The 16,932-nt window shown below is 40.8% G+C and overlaps 2 protein-coding genes across 2 annotated transcripts in view; one reads left to right on the top strand and one right to left on the bottom strand.

The window, feature by feature from the left end:
* The window catches only part of pkp3b (plakophilin 3b), a 31,959-nt gene extending 21,638 nt beyond the window's left edge, over positions 1-10,321 (top strand). Inside the window, exons 9-13 of the mRNA XM_071899107.2 lie at positions 1,091-1,273; positions 2,426-2,579; positions 3,595-3,790; positions 4,840-4,927; positions 9,626-10,321. Of these exons, the coding sequence (XP_071755208.2) occupies positions 1,091-1,273; positions 2,426-2,579; positions 3,595-3,790; positions 4,840-4,927; positions 9,626-9,667 (663 nt within the window). The 3' untranslated portion in view covers positions 9,668-10,321. The remainder of the gene's footprint in view (positions 1-1,090; positions 1,274-2,425; positions 2,580-3,594; positions 3,791-4,839; positions 4,928-9,625) is intronic.
* The window catches only part of tssc4 (tumor suppressing subtransferable candidate 4), a 96,052-nt gene that overhangs the window by 45,217 nt on the left and 33,903 nt on the right, over positions 1-16,932 (bottom strand). The window lies entirely within an intron of this gene.

Here is a 16,932-nt window from a genome sequence, read left to right as displayed (position 1 = left end):
GAGTCTAACAGAATGATACACTACCATACCAGTGAGTACCATAGAAAACATCAGGCTACACCTCCATAAATCTACAGCACCATAAGCCTGCTGTCACCTGCACCTTGTTAACAACATTACTTTACAATACACACTACCATCAATATCCCTTTCTATTCAGAACATTAAGTTACACACTACATCTAAACCCTACCAAGTCACACACTATGGAAGTTACAAGTTACTGGAATGTATTGAGCATCACAAATTGATGACATCTAACCTCGCATTCACACTGCGAGCAATATAATCAATAAGTCAGCAGAAGTCATGGGTGACCAGGGAAACTCAGCCGATGTGTGGACGGTCAAGAAGCTGAGAAACGTTGGCCGTGGCTGAACTTTTCGTGGTCATCGGCCATGAACAGCGAATCCGATTTCCTTGTCTCCCTACTGATATGTTTTGGTTTCATGAGCAATAGCTTTGCCTGGCAAAGTGCAAAATGGACTTCCCAGTTCTCTACTACTTTTACGCTGTATCATTCTATAGTATCTAAGGTGGCTTTCACACCTATATCATTTGGTGCAGATTTTCATTTTGACAGGTGTGAACACAACATGTAGACTCGGGTGCGGATAAAAACTTGCAGACGGTTCACTAAAAATTGGCGGTCTCAGTCCTCTTCCATGTGGACAATGGTGCGGGTCATTTCTGGTGTGAGATCAATTTGTGTGTGAAAAACAGTCCGACCCAAAGAGAGGTTGTTTGGCTTACCTTCCCATTCTAGTTTGATTTTTTTGTACTCTTGCCAAAATATCTTTCTAATAGGTCAGGTAACAACCTAGCAAATTCTGGTTTGGACTTTAAAAGGACTATTACAATGTGAAAACATATATGCAGGTTTCTTATTGTGTATTTGTCGGTAATGCTGGAACAACAGCTTACTCACTCGTTAACTTTACAGTTTACAGTTTATCTCCGACGCTGAAAGATAAAAGTACAAAACGGTTTATTTGCAATTCCACAGGTGAGTCCACAAGACAGTAGTGGCTAACACGGGTATGCCTCCATCACCATCCCTTTTTTTCTCTCTCTCCTCCCCCTTTCACAGCAGCATAACCAGGATCTGTCCATTCTGTCAGAGGTGTCTCGCCAGCCGAGGGGCATCGAGTGGCTGTGGCACCCTAAGGTGGTGGCGCTGTACAAGGCTGTTCTGCAGAACAACGAGAGCAGCACCACCAGCCGCGAAGCTGCCATAGGAGCCCTGCAGAATATCACTGTAGGAGATGCCAGGGTAGGATCTCCACACACATCACTATGTAGACATACAATCATAAAGAATGCCAGTGAAAGTTATAATAAAAATATGAAACATGCATGAACATACACGTTCCAGAATGCCCTGCACAGTCTGATTTAACTTTAACATACGTTGCAATTGCATGCTTCTGCAAGAAAACCAACAGTTGCACACAATCAATAGAATTGACTTTGATACCGCTGTGTATTTAATTCATTGCACGAGTCTGATAAACTGGTCAATTTGGATGTCTGAATTTAAGATTGTAACAAGATTGTGTAAATGGTCTGGAATGAACAGCCGGAGACACACTATTCCAGGTTCTTTCTTTGATAACACATTTTAAATCTAACAAAAACAGCAAACAGTTGGGCCACCAACTGAACTTATCTAATAGTCAAACTCAGTATTATCCGTCCTTCACTAAAACGTGTTTCCATTATTTTGTTTGTTGGCTGTAGTTTGTTTTATTTAAGCGATTGAAAAAGTTGCATTCGATTAGTCATATTTGGCTATGTTTACATGCGCACAATAATGTGACTATTGCCAATACTGTGAGTAAAGCAACAGTCTGTTTAAGCAGTTTACATGATTGCATAAACTGACAACTCCCCATAATAATCCTGTTTAGTTATTTCGATTGTACAGAGAGAATTGTGGAAATACAATATTTCTCTTCTTTAAAAACAATAACTTGTCTCCTGTCCTGCCACTATCAAATTTAGCCAAAACAATTACAGCCATGATTCTACTCTATCACATCATGTTGTTCATTGCAGCCATAGGCCTACTTTTGGGAGACCTGTTGAACAGAAGGAGACAATGCATGGAGTTGTTGCACCCCGGTGTTTTTGGATGAGGATAGAGTGAGGATTGGTGGGAACGGGTGGTCGTGAGGGAGTTCAGTGAAGATGAGTGGAGAGAGAACTTTACACTGGAGCTGTGTGAACTACTTCACCAATACGTCCCCAGGATCTCACCGTCCATGCTCTTGTTGCCTCTGATGATTTGTACTGTGTAAACTTGGAAACTGTGCGGAACAGCGTACTGAGTTAAAGCCAATTTCCCCACAGGAATCAATACAGTTTCATCTTAACTGAGTTCATCTAAACCCAGTACAAACTAATGTGAACTCCTCTTTGTCAGTGGTCGTCCGTGCTGAGTGGTGTGGTGTTGGAGCAGGAGAGGATGCTGCCCATCCTTTTGGATCTGCTGGACACCAACAGCGACATGGAGTTAAGACCACTGACTGGCCTGCTGCGGAACCTGGCCAGACACGCCACCAACAAGAACCACATGGGTGAGACGCATACTGCCGGTCACAAACACCAGGATTGATGATTATGATAAAAACAAACTGGATTTATTGTAGTCTGTAGCGTAACTATCTGGTGTAGTGTATTTAATTAAAGCGGTAATCCGCAGGTTCCTGTTACATGGTATGCGGGACAGTATGGCGTCTACGTCTTTGTCTGTCTGTGTGTAGACAGATTCTTGTGAACACAATAACTGAAGAACAATATATGATATAAACTTCATATTTACACAACAGGTACCCCCTATAGAGTAGATGATTGATGACAATTAATTTATTAGTTTGCTTAAAGAGTAACTAAACCCCAAACCCAAATCTGTGTAAAGCCTGACATCTAATGGTGAAAAGTAGGGTACTAAACTGGCCATCTGCTATTGTCTGGTCTTTGGTACCAGGTGATGTCACCACCTGTTGTACTGGTGGCACCAAAGATCAGCCAATAGCAGATGTTTTTGCCTTTTTTTGCTCATTTTTGTGAGAATGGAACCTAAAGCCTCTGTTTGGCACAGTGACCTGCTGGGGCCAGTTCCATAAAGCTAGTTTAAGACTAGTCTAAGCCTTAGACTGGTCTTAGATTCTCAGGTTGGACTAGGCTAATTAAGACTGTCTGTTACTTAAATATTACGACTGACTTATTTTGAGCTAGGAAAGTTAGCCACCTTCCCCCTGGCTAATCTTGAGTTAAGAATTTTGTTATTATGGCAACGAGTCGGCCTAACTGTCAGAGTGGGAAGTTTAAATAATGTAGCTATTTCATACAAGATGGCAAATCTTTGGTTTTTGGAAAGAGCCTGAAGAGGAGAGCGAGTCTTTAGAGACAGAAACAACCCATTAGAGATCTACAACAATCAAGAAGTAGTTGGAACAGGTAAATATAAGAGTCTATAGCAAGTTTGTCTAAGACTAGGTCTATCTTTATGCAACTGGCCCTGCTATAGATCATGACAGCACTGAACAAGCGTCTTAGACACCCACTAATCCCCCTTCTTGGTCCGTGCAGCTAAAAACGTGGTGAACGTGCTGGTGTCTAAGCTGCCTAGTGATGGCTTGCAGAAAGAGCCGTCCAGCGAGGTGGTGGTCAACATCTGTGGAGCCCTCAACCACTTGGTCACCAGCAGCTCACTAGCAGCCCGTGACATCTCTTACTTCAATGGCTTGCCCAAGCTGGTGGGCATCAAAACCTCCCATGACAACAGGTAGGACTGACCTTTAATCCTCTAACTCCTGACTTCCAACCCAATGTAGTACACTGGGGAATTGGAGTAGAAGTATTGGTCCTTTTCTGCCCAAATAGGTGCAAATAAATACAGTAGCAAGGCCTGATCTCGAACCCTGGACTAAACAAACAGCTGATAAGATGCCAGAAACTGCTGTACACTATAACATGCAGTGTGTGAAAACATATTGTACTACATGGCAATATCAGCATAATTCATTCAAACTATACTAAAACCCAACTGCTGATTTGTGTCTAGTAGGGTTAGACCAATATAACAGTTGGGCCGATACTTGGGCCGATTGTGTCCTTTTATTAAAAATGTGATATGGTCGCTGTCGTCCACCTCTGGCTATGATGCAGTTTGATTTAGTACATTAGAATAGGATTGATCAGTACTACACTGGTTGTGTATGGGAAGCTCATGACCTTAACTGATTCTAATGATCGGTATGCTCTTCAGAGGCTTTTCCACCCTGCTAAGAATACAATTCTGGTGGAATCACTGTTGTTTTTGGGCATTAAAATGGTCAAATGTAAAGAAATTGAATATTGGTACAAAATATTGGCAACTTTAATCTAAAAATATCACCAGCGGTATATCAGCCTTCCAAAATCCATATCCGTTGGAATCTTGTGACTAGTGTTATGTTGTTGTTTTCTATGATAAGTTCATTTTCGCATTAGTTGCGTCACAGAGAATTGTATGCTCCTTATTATTTCATTATCATTTATGTGTTGTGTATTCAAAACTTTGGACATGCCAATGCTGTGACGTCTCTGTGACCTCTGTTTCCTGTTCTTCCCTTCGCTTTACACTTCCAGGAATTGCTACTGTTCTTACACAATAGCCTCCTCCCACTGTGCTGACCATTACCCAGTCTGAACCACAACCTTATTCTCATTGACACATCATTGTGAAGTGTTTATCATATAGTAATTGGGTTTCTCCCTTCTGCTCTTGGTCTGGTATTTCCTGCCTGTTAGTCTGTGTTGTTTCTAAGTGTCTGTTACTCTATCTTGGTTTAGCTCTGGGGCGCTGAAAGCTGCCAAGGCTGCCTCAACCGTCCTCTGCAACATGTTCCAGTATAACAAGCTGCACAAAGACTACAAACTGGTGAGATCCATAACCACTGGCACCATGGGCCATGATACACTGGCCAGCTGTATTTAGTCCCAGCCAGAGTGAGCGGAGCGGAGCGGTGAGAATTTCCGCTCCTCGATCACGGAGCTGTCAGTTCTCTCCGCTCCGCTCCAAAAAAGAAAAAAGCTGTATTGTTGTATTTTAATTATAACTTAAACACTAGCCTGGCATCGCCAGACTAATTCTGCGCAGATGCATTTCTGGGTCGGACTCAGGCATGCTTCGACATGGTGTGAGCGGTACCGGAGCGAAACTGGAGCGGGATGGAGCGGGAGATAAGGCGCCGCTCCAGCTTTTTAAAAAATCCGCTCACCGCTCCACCCAAAATCCTCCCGCTCCCGCTCCGGTCCGCTCACATGCTCTGGTCCCAGCCATCAGTCTTAATGCTAGTCTACTAACCACTACTACCCCTAACCAGTCAGTCCATCTTATCGTTAGTCTAGTCTAAATACTAACCACTACTACCCCTAACCAGTCAGTCCATCTTATCGTTAGTCTAGTCTAAATACTAACCACTACTACCCCTAACCAGTCAGTCCATCTTATCGTTAGTCTAGTCTAAATACTAACCACTACTAACCCTAACCAGTCAGTCCATCTTATCGCTAGTCTAGTCTAGTCTAAATACTAACCACTCCTACCCCTAACCAGTCAGTAGAACTTATCGTTAGTCTAGTCTAGCCTAAATACTAACCACTCCTACCCCTAACCAGTCAGTCCATCTTATCGTTAGTCTAGTCTAGTCTAAATACTAACCACTACTAACCCTAACCAGTCAGTCCATCTTATCGCTAGTCTAGTCTAAATACTAACCACTACTACCCCTAACCAGTCAGTCCATCTTATTGCTAGTCTAGCCTAAATACTAACCACTACTACCCCTAACCAGTCAGTCCATCTTATCGTTAGTCTAGTCTAAATACTAAATACTAAGTACTTTAGTCCCAGCAATCAGTCTTAATGCTAGTCTACTAACCACTACTAACCCTAACCAGTCAGTCCATCTTATCGTTAGTCTAGCCTAGACTAAATACTAACCACTACTACCCCTAACCAGTCAGTCCATCTTATCGCTAGTCTAGTCTAAATACTAACCACTGCAACCCCTAACCAGTCAGTCCATCTTATTGGTAGTCTAGCCTAAATACTAAGTACTTTAGTCCCAGAAATCAGTCTTAATGCTAGTCTACTAACCACTACTAACCCTAACCAGTCAGTCCATCTTATCGCCAGTCTATCTTAATTCTAATCTTGCCTAAATAGTAGCCTCTACCAAACTTAACCAGTCAGTCCATCTTAATGCTTGTCTAGTCTAAATACATGTAGGTAATATATCACCATGCACAATACTGGAATAATAATACTGCTTTGTCATTTGCTCATTTGGAAATGTATGAGTTTCTGTTTCTGTAGGTACCAGTGTTAAGTTTTGTTTTTTTGTTTTTTTGGGGGGGGGTTGTCTTGAAATTCCAATGGGTGGGGAGTTTTGTCTCCAACACAGAGTGAGTTTTGAAAGCCAGAGCATCTGGCCAAGCAATTATTGAGACATTGAGTTATTGATCAACAACCCTATCAACCCCCACAAATATATTATGGTAATTTTGTGCTATGGGACAGTAAAAAACTTTACTTATTGTCCCAATAAATAGACATTAAGACACAAAGAACTAAACTCATCATTCAAAATGTGTCTGCACTGTTGACATGGTACATTGCGAATGAAGGCGCGATTCTGAAATATAAAGAGAGGAAAACGTGTGGGTGTTGGCAGAGCTCGTGTTGTTTTTACATAGTTCTCTCACCTTTTGTCTCCACCAGATGGTTTTCTATTTTTCATCTGCACACATCCGTTTTTTGTCCCAGTTGACCTCCACTCCTTTTTTCCCTCTGGCCTCCTTTTCCTCCCTTCTTCCCTCTCCCTTTTAACCCTGAAAGCCTGGGCCCTGTTAGCCTCTGGCTCTGCCTTCTCTTGAAATAATTTGGCTCAGCAAATGCAAATATTTTCCCTGTAGCTGATATCAATTACATTTTGGAGTTAATGAACATCTTCATGGCTTTGGGGAGGTCTCAATCGTTTCTGTCGAGGCATTATGCAAGCCACACGTTGGGAAATCAAAGATGATGCAATTTTTACTGTAAAAACATTTTTTTTCTTTCTTTCTTTCTTTTTTTCTGCTTAAAATAGATGACGGAAAATCATGTGCTCGTCTCATGCAGCACAACAAGAATCACAAATGTGCATTAGGTTTTGGTAAACAACAGATCTGAAGTGGTCATTTGTCATGATTACACAGGACAACATGAAATATCTATGGTTGTCAGATGCTACAACTGCTAGTCGACTTGTTACAGTAGATAGTAATGGAATCAGGATGCTTGAAGTCATGGATGATGTTATTTTTACTTAGTGTGCGCCTTCATATTCTTTGTTGATTGAATTGAAATAAAAAGTAAATAATTTCAGGGTTGCAGTGATGGCCAAGTGTTCAATTAGGCATTTTTTTCTCACATTCACACATTATTTACTGGAAAATTGTAGCACATCCTTGACTGGGAATTGTTTCAATTGGGAATAAACCTAGATACAGGAACATATTAACATACAACAGAGAGCAGTCTTGTTTATTTATCCAGCCCTTTATCACAGTCAAGTCTCCAAGGGCTTTTTACATACCATCATGCACAAAACGCCTGTGGGCAATTCAGAGTCTTCAAATCTTGCTGTGAGGCGATAGTACTAACCACTGAGCCACTGTGCTGCCCAAGCATGAGCAAACTGTTTTTTTCCCTGTTTGTGAAGCTGATAAAGATCCAGAGTGACTGGCTAACAGGATTACAGCAGACTGGACAGGAACAGGGGGAGCAACTCCTTTTATAGACAAGAAGGTTTACCAGTCTGTTCTGGAATGTCACACTGATAGATCCTATTAAATTATATCTTAATTATCTAATGCCTACTATGAAGTGTATCTAACATAAAAAACAACGGGGATTAGAAGTGGGCAAGGAAATTACATAAAAGTAAGTCCACAAAAGTGTGTATTAAGAAGTGATTTAAAAGATGATACTGAATAAACAAGCCCAAGTTCCTTTCCTCATTTGTTTTCAAATGTAACTACACTACTTGTGCATTCTTGCAAGGGTCCCTACTTTACCTCATGTCTACTTGACTTGAGTCTATCACTTCCAGTGTTTGGCCTGGGTTTTGAGGGTTTTTTTTAGTGTTGACTGATCTCTCAGACTGGAGGAATGTAGAGAATCTGACTGAGGCATTCTGGGTTTGTCTCTCTTCTGTCTTCTGGGAAGAATAAAACCAGGGTTTGGTGAGGTGGATTTGGCAGCCACCGGACACCGTTTGTTATGTTCTTCCCGTATCTCCCACCCCCCCACTCCACCCCCCACATGACTGAAACTGACAGAGTAAACAAAGGCCATCTGTTTATCTGTCTGCCGGCTGGCCACGGTCCTTTCCTGACCTAACACCACTTTTATGAATGCTTAGTTTAACTTATTATATCTTGATAGTTATGCTTTTGTGTATTTGTCCCCCATGCAGTGAAACGCAAAACTTGCTACACACATCCAGCCATCCTTACAAATTACACTGATTGGCCTAATGAAGGTAATTTAATTTTGACAAAACTTGGTCAAACAGGTCAAAAGTCTCAGGGGAAACTCATAGCACATTTGTGCCAGAGTGAGATATTGACAATGCAGAAACGCACTGGCAAGATGTATCCTAAAATCCAAATCCAATCCAAATGAATGAACAGACGAAGAAGTACCCCTCTGTGATCAATAACTGCAATTTTCCAAAATGGAACTAGCAGTGTTTGCAATATTATACCACAATATAACAGACAGATGGCAAAACAGACAATGTAACACCAGATCCACTCACTGTAATTTTGAAAATGCAGTTCAGAGCAGTTCAGAGCAGTTCAGTTCAGTGCAGTTCAGTTCAGTTCAGTTCAGTTCAGTTCAGTTCAGTTCAGTTCAGAGCAGTTCAGTTCAGTTCAGTTCAGTTCAGTTCAGTTCAGTTCAGAGCAGTTCAGTTCAGTTCAGTTCAGTTCAGTTCAGTTCAGAGCAGTTCAGTTCAGTTCAGTTCAGTTCAGTTCAGTTCAGTTCAGAGTAGTTCAGAGCAGTTCAGTTCAGTTCAGTTCAGTTCAGTTCAGTTCAGTTCAGTTCAGTTCAGTTCAGTTCTTTATTGTGCCACGGGGGGAAATTCATTTTGCAGCAAGGCACAATAAAAACGATAACAACACAAAGCCACGTAGTACAGTACAAATACAAACGAATATATTCCATACAATAAGAGTCCCTTAAAACAAAATAAAGTGTTAAAGTGTGCAAAAATGCAGAAGCAGAAAGTAGAAAGTGCAGCTGTTTACATTATGTGCAAATTAAGCATGTTTATTGCATGTGGTATAAAGGAAAATGTATATCTATGCAGCAGTGAGATAAGTCATTCCCACAAGTTTGGTCAAAATTCAATCAGCAGTGTCTTCGATATGACGTATGGCAGCACACAAATTAATCCACAGACAAAGACCATATTCTATACTATACAAGCATTGGGTGACATCATTTTAAATGATTAGCCCAAACAATGACTACATGATCTGTTGCCTTGTGTGACATTGAATTGCATTGTCTCTTTATGCCTTCCAGAAAGGATTTGCCAGACGAGACTTCACAGATGTCACCATCTAGGTCATACTGTGTGCTGCGTGATGGATTCAGATGTGTTGACTGTAGGATCGAGGCTGCTGTGTGGAAGAGAAGAGAAGAGAAGAGAAGAGAAGAGAAGAGAAGAGAAGAGAAGAGAAGAGAAGAGAAGAGAAGAGAGGAGAAGAGAAGAGGAACGACAGAACAGAGGGATCTAATGAGCGGCGAAACTTTTCAGGCTTTGTCTTCCAGCGGATGATCTGACTCTGATGGTGTTTACAGGAGGAGAGAAATGGACCGATGGAACGATGGACTTTAAGTTCATGCTGTTTTTCAGGTGGTTGTGTATTTAACTTGGCTTGGCTTAGAACAGATAGCCTATGCTGATGTGCACTTCTGCACACACACACACACACACACACACACACAGAATGGACTTTATCCCGTAAAACTGTTTCTCTGCTATGTGCTCTGTGTGTGTATTAGGGTTCGACTGATATGGGTTTTTGAAGGCTGACACCAATACGGATATATTTTTGGATTGCTACTGCTGATATTTAGTGCCAATATTGAATATCTTTAAATCTGACCATTTGTATGCCAAACAAAATCCAAGTATTCAGTGATTCTCCCAGAATTTTATTCTTGTCAGGATAGAAAAGCCTCTGAAACAGCGTTTAGACTATCATGGGACACTAATAATAATAATAATTCATGCTGATTGTTATGGAATCTGATAAAAATGTCTCATGAGAATCAGTTGAGGTTGAGGGCATTCCACAGGCAACCGGTGTAGTATTGATCAATTCTACAAAAAATAGGTAATCAAACAAACTGCATCATATCGATCATATCAGACTGGACCAGATCTCGTTTTTAATAAAAAAGACAATATTGGGCCCTTATATCAGCAAACCAATATATCAGTGGAACCATAGTGTGTGTGGGTATGCCTGTGACTGTGACAGTGAAGCTACGGTTCATCTCTTAACACCACAAAGGTCAGACCTCCACCAACTCGTATTTTTTCTCCACACACCACATAATCTGTCCTCACGTTCTCTCATCTGTCCGGTTCCATTATGTTTTTGCTACAGCAGGCTTTAACCAATGCCTTTAGAGAACCAAGCCAAGGAGAAAGACTATAAAGACCATTTTAACCAAGCTCACTGACTGACTGAGCTGAGTTATTAGAGCAATTATAGGATTAGTTGTATATCATTATACCACAGCTGTATTATTTTTTTAATTTACACTATAGCAAGAAACCAAAGCTTTATGCCACGTTCATGTCATGTCAGGTTAGAGTCACCATAAATACAAGATGTCAACTGGGGAAAACCGTTCATAAGCAGTTATCGTCACACTGATACAATCAACACTATTTACAAAGAGTGAGTGCATGTCAGTGCAGTTCATTTTTGGTTGATTTTACATTCATAAATAAAAATGATTATAAATGTGGGCGTTCCAACGAGTAAAACGTGAACGCGAACATGGCATTTGATGATATTTTCCAATGTTTATCACCTACTGGACAGCATAACTGTTTTCATCTTGACTATAAACTATTTTTTAATCAACTTACAAGAAACATTGACTGCTTACAAGGTACTACTGTACATCTGTGCATATTTAGGTAATAGGTTGACCTGTACCATACATTGTTAATGTTATGTGAGTTCTACAGGCATAGGACACACACTATATGTAGGCCTGAAGTAACTTAAGCTGCATTTCACTAACCTTTTGCACTGCTCACTGTTGATGTACTGATATTGTTTGCATCATTTTACTGGTGTGTAATTAATAAGATGTCTCACTCTGCCTCAGTCCCGTTGTTTTCCCCTGTTTTTATGAGCTCAAACCAAAATTTATATTGTAATACTACAATGGATAACATCTAATCACTTTCATCTCAATCAATAGGTTTGAGCCTATTGATGGGCTATATGATCCTGGGTTCCTTGCATAGAATCTACTCACAGTTTTTACAGCAGCTTAAATAAATGTGATGTTTTGTGGGTTTTTTTTATCTTGTCTCCATCTTTGGTGCTAAGTCAGTCATTATGTTTTCACCCGTGTGAAAAAAACTTGGGATGAAGGTTGGCTATGGGCCAAGAACGAATTGATTAACTTCATGTCGACTGGCCAAAAGGGGGGCGTGGTAGTGGGCGTGGCATATCACCAAAAGGTGCATAACCTCAAATTTTGATTACATGCTTGTCACAGGGCAAGGAACAACTGTTTAACTTTTTACATGGATTGGCCGAAAGGGGGCGTGGCCTATTACCAAAAGGTGCATAACTTCTGAACAAATTCAAGTATCACTACTAGATTTTATTTACAGCCTTGTCACAGGGCAAGGAACAACTGACTAGCTTTTCACGCAGATTGGGCAAAAGGAGGCGTGGTGGTGGGCATGGTCTTCCACAAAAAGGTGCATGTTTGTGCATTTCAGAACAGATTCACATAATATTAAAAGGTTGATCAAAAGGTTGTGCAGGGAAGAACCACTGGGCCATGCCTTCTTATGGTTTTTGTAATGTCTCTGGGTGAAGCCTTGCGGGGTGTTGTCAGACATGGCAGAGTTCTGTGCTCTACTGAGCACATTTTGTAGTTACTGTGGTGTTTTTATTTTGTCTCCATCTTTGGTGCCAAACGGTCATTGCTGTGGTGTTTCTGCACTTCCCAGAGATCTCTTGTCAATCAAACAGTGTGTCCAGTACTGTGATGTCTTTTTCCTTTAATTTTCTGTTGATGTAGTTTGAGTTTCTCTTCTCTTTGTCTGTTCAGTCATGGTGGCTATCGCTGCTCATGCTAACTATCCAGGTCTCATTTTATTAGTCATTTAACAGGCCGTCCTCGATTTCCACTCGGTACTTATAGCACCATACGTCACGCAAGTGGCCACTTGCAGAGCAGCGGACGGGGTCAGAGTGGGGAGCAGGTTATTTGAAAGGGAGCGCACTTGCCCTTAAGCAGGCCTGATAATTAATAATAATAATAATAATAATAATAATAATAATAATTACACAGAGCAAAGTGTAATACATGAGATGAGTTAATTTCATAATTCAATTCTCTGAATGTTGTTTACTTACTGAAATCTACATGGTTGCTGACTGGAAGGGTCGATCTCAGAAAGTTTGCTTGAGTTATAATGGAATTACACTGAAGATGGCAGCAGGCATTCCCCTGAGAGGAAGTGCCAAGGGTGGGTTAAAGGAACAGTTCACCCAAAAATGAAAATTCTGTCATTATCTACTCACCCTTATGCCAGTTGCACAACAGGTGAACTTTCTTTGACAATATAACACACAGGGAGGCTGCCAGCACAACTCCATAGCAGCCTTCTCCAAAACAACTGAAGTCATTGGGGTCCGGTTCTTTAGAGTTCCAAAAAGAGCAAAAAATTACCATAAAATGACTCCAAAAATGGCTCATGCAGCATAATCCAAGTCTTCTGAAGCCAAAAGATCACACAGAATGTTTATGACTATATGTATGACAGCAACTATATGAAAGCTAGTGTAGATGCAAACACTTTTCCACAAACAGCTATACATGCCACACATTCTGGGTTCATTGAGTTCTTCATTATAAATAGTAATAAATTCTGTCTATTAAAAACATCAGCTGTTTCGGATCTCTCTACTTTGAGGAAACTCCAACATCCATCCCCAGTGGTCTCTCCACTATGCTGATGAAGAGGAGGAGACAGACCATGAGAACCACCAGCGATGAATGATGGCTGGACTTGATTGTTTCCCACCCTCCATCAGACATTCCTTGTTATGTGGTGACACTAAGGAAGTGAAGGAGGGTCAGAAGGCTTTATAGTATGATGATTATGAGTATGGGAAAAGAGGGGAGAGAAGAAAGCATGATTTGACATCAGGGAGAAGAAATGGGGAGCTCCAGCAGTGATTCACCCTACAGCCAGTTCTTTTTTGTTTAAGATGATTTTCTTTATTTTTTTTTTTATTTTTATTGGACAGTAGAGAGAGAAAGGAAAGATTGGGAGATGACATGCAACAAAAGTCCTGGGATTCACATTACATTCACTGTTCTAAACGGTGTCTTGTAGGCCTTTCCTGGAAAAAATCCTCTGCCGCACAGGAAGTGATGTTTTTTTTACGTTTCCAGTTTGGAAAAAAATAGAAGACCTGGGTAATTAGCAGGAGCAGCCATAGCCACCATGGCTGAACAGACAAAAAAAGAGCGCCACCTAAACTTAAACTATGGCTTCATCAACAGCAAATCCAAGGAAAAGATTATTTTTTGGGCATTTTTGCCTTTATTTGATAGGTGAAAGTAGAGAGACAGGAAACATCGAAATGAGATGAGAGAGGGGGATGACATGCGACAAAGGTCCTGGGCCAGATTCTAACCCAGGACGTCACGGTTACATGGTACTCGCCTTAGACCACTGAGCCACCAGAACGCCCCAAGAGAATAGTGTTATTAAATGAAAAACTCCCCCTTCGGATAGGTCTCTTACTCTTATACTGTTCGATATCATCAATCTGCATTGTTCGCTCCAGGAGTCATTTTGTGAAGTGTTGTAATTTACTTTTCGATGTACCCACTTTCCCTCAACCTGCCTAATTCTACTTCAGTTAGTGATCTCCTATGTTCCCCAGAATGCCTTTCAACAACTTTTTAACAGTGCTAAAGTGTGGGATTTTTCAACAATTTCTAAAGCCAGTAAAAGCAGAACAAAGAGTGATGAGTAAACTAAGTGACAGCAGGGAGTATGGAGGGTCTGGTGTGGCGGGGTCATTAGCAGTCATGGGGAATTTTCTGGAAGTGGTGTATGGGAGAGGGCTGTAATTTTCAGGCCTAGAGGCCACAGACCGACAGTTCAACTAAGCAGAGAATGCCGCAGACCAGAAGGAGCCTTGCAGCACTTATCTAGCAGAGGGAGGGAGTACCTTGGCCTTACTGGGGAGTGAGAGGCCTGGATCTCCACTGGGTGGGTGTGGGGGTTGGGTTGAAAGTGGATTGAAATTTGCAGTGGTTGAAAATGGATTGAAATTTTCAGTTCAATTAAATTATCCCAACAAGGGGATAATAAGGGGAAATTCTTTTTGCAGCTATAGATGAATAAAAACAGAGACGTTGCAAACAGGTCAAGCAATCGGATAGTCAGCTAAGAAAACAGTCAGTCAGCAGTCAATCAGTCTTTGTGCAGTTTAGCAGTTTTATCGCACATGGAATGAAGGGGTGTAATGAAATGTCTCTCTAAATGGGTCAAAAATATAACAATTAAAAAAAAAAGAATTACAATATGAGCCCTTTATTTTTTACCCAGCTAGAGGGACATTTTATTTCTTTTATTTCTTTCTTTTTTACATTTCCATTACATTATCCAGTGTGACCCAATGTCCCCACAGGGAGCATTCAGCTTTCATCTTATCCAATGTTAGGGGTTGCAGAGCGGCATTTTGAACCTCATCTCTTCCTCACTGGTTTAGAGCTCCAACCTCAGAAACCTCAGCCAGAGCATTCCTGACCTCAGGATCCTCTTAGAAGAGACTTAATGTTTGAAAGCCTGAGGACACCATCACTGTCTGCTCTGTGTGTGTGTGTGTGTGTGTGTGTGTGTGTGTGTGTGTGTGTATTGTAATTCCACAGACACTGGTTTCTCTCAGTTTGAAAGAGGGTGGTCAATCCATTAAATTATGTTAAAGTCCCTGCATCTAATATCATTTACGTACCACCAAAACTTACAAAGTCATTTATAAACCTGTTTATATCCACTTATGACAAGATTATTTGGTCAGTGTGACACATTATTAGACAAGATATTATTTGGTCAATGTGGTAAATTATTAGTCATACATGGACTGACTATATATTATTATTTGGTCAGTGTGATAAATTATTAGATATACTGTAGGTCACCAAACTGTGATCTTAGAGGAAACATTGCTCCTGAAAGCTCCCTGATATTTTTTTTATTTTATTTTTTTTCCAAATAGCTTCTGGCAATTTTTGCTTGATCTTTGCTCTCCATTATAATGACAACATGACAAGATCAAATTAGGTCTCAGTTAGGCTGATGGAGACAACCACACCTTACCAAAACCCAGCTGACGCCCATGGTTTCAGATGCTGTCACATGCTGTGTTTATCTCAGACCATGTGAGGTCCTGCTCCAATCAACACTCTGCTCCCATAATTAGAGGGAACGTCTCAAAATGGGTGGGAAGAATAACTGGATAAATACCATGCATGGACGAGAAGATGGCAAACATATGCAGTATAACTATGTATAATCGTATGAATAAAAACAACACTTCTCATGCTTATTCCGTAAGATATAATTCCAGATATAGTGATTTTGTGTGACTGATGTTTGATGACTACTGTGAAAAAGTCCCATGTAAAAAAAAAAAATCTGTAAAGCGCAGATGCTTTCAAAAACAATTTAAAGTTTCTAAATATTAAAAAAAATACTATAAAGAGCAGTCTACTGACACACCAATGCAGAACACAACTCAAAATCTAAGACAAAATTTATATAAAAACTCCTGTATAAGTGATGGGAATTAACAGAAGATCCTATGAGCCATGTGAATATGTCATATGTCATGGGATTGTGACATTTGCTGGATGGGTTTTCCATTCAAGATGGATGGATGGGTGGGTCCTGTTAAAAAGTACGTATCTCCTCTGCCCCCCTGTGGCGATACTGGACTCTGTAGTCAGGGATGTGACATTTTAGATTTGTTTTTTAGGGTTTATGTCTTTTTTGATTAATAGCCCTCATTCATTTCTGAGGTGCCCTGGTGGCTCGGTTGGCTAAGGCGTGCACCATGTAACTGTGGCGAACTGGGCTTAAATCCAGCCTGGGACTCTCGTCTCATGTCTAAACTCTTCCAAACAGGGCCGGCTCTAAACTGCTGGAGGCCCTAGGCAAACATTTCTGTGGAGGCCCCCCTTTTAAGACAAATCCTACCCACCATCAAGCAATAAAGACAGAGTAAAAATGTAGTGTTTAAAGCACTGTATGTTTGTTACCTGTTATAAGATACAGCGCATGAATATCAAAGTAAATTGTAACCAAGACTTTCAAGGGGGCCTCAGCCAATAAGATCCATCTCTTGCTGGGGGTGGAGGGGGGAGCTTTCCCCGAATCAGTGCTTTTGATTGGTTTTATGATCGCTGACACATAATGTATCCAATAAGAACGGTAACACTTTTTTTTTTCAAAAGTAGAAAAAATACATTGAAGGATGCATGAGGCATTTGCCTATTCAGCCTATAGGGAGAACCAACTATGCTTCTAAATTTTCTAGTAA

This window comes from Centroberyx gerrardi, chromosome 1 (genome assembly GCF_048128805.1).
Source record: "Centroberyx gerrardi isolate f3 chromosome 1, fCenGer3.hap1.cur.20231027, whole genome shotgun sequence".
Taxonomy (NCBI): Eukaryota; Metazoa; Chordata; class Actinopteri; order Beryciformes; family Berycidae; genus Centroberyx; species Centroberyx gerrardi.
The sequence above is the reverse complement of the archived record's forward strand: the minus strand, read 5'-3'. Positions and strand labels throughout refer to the sequence as shown.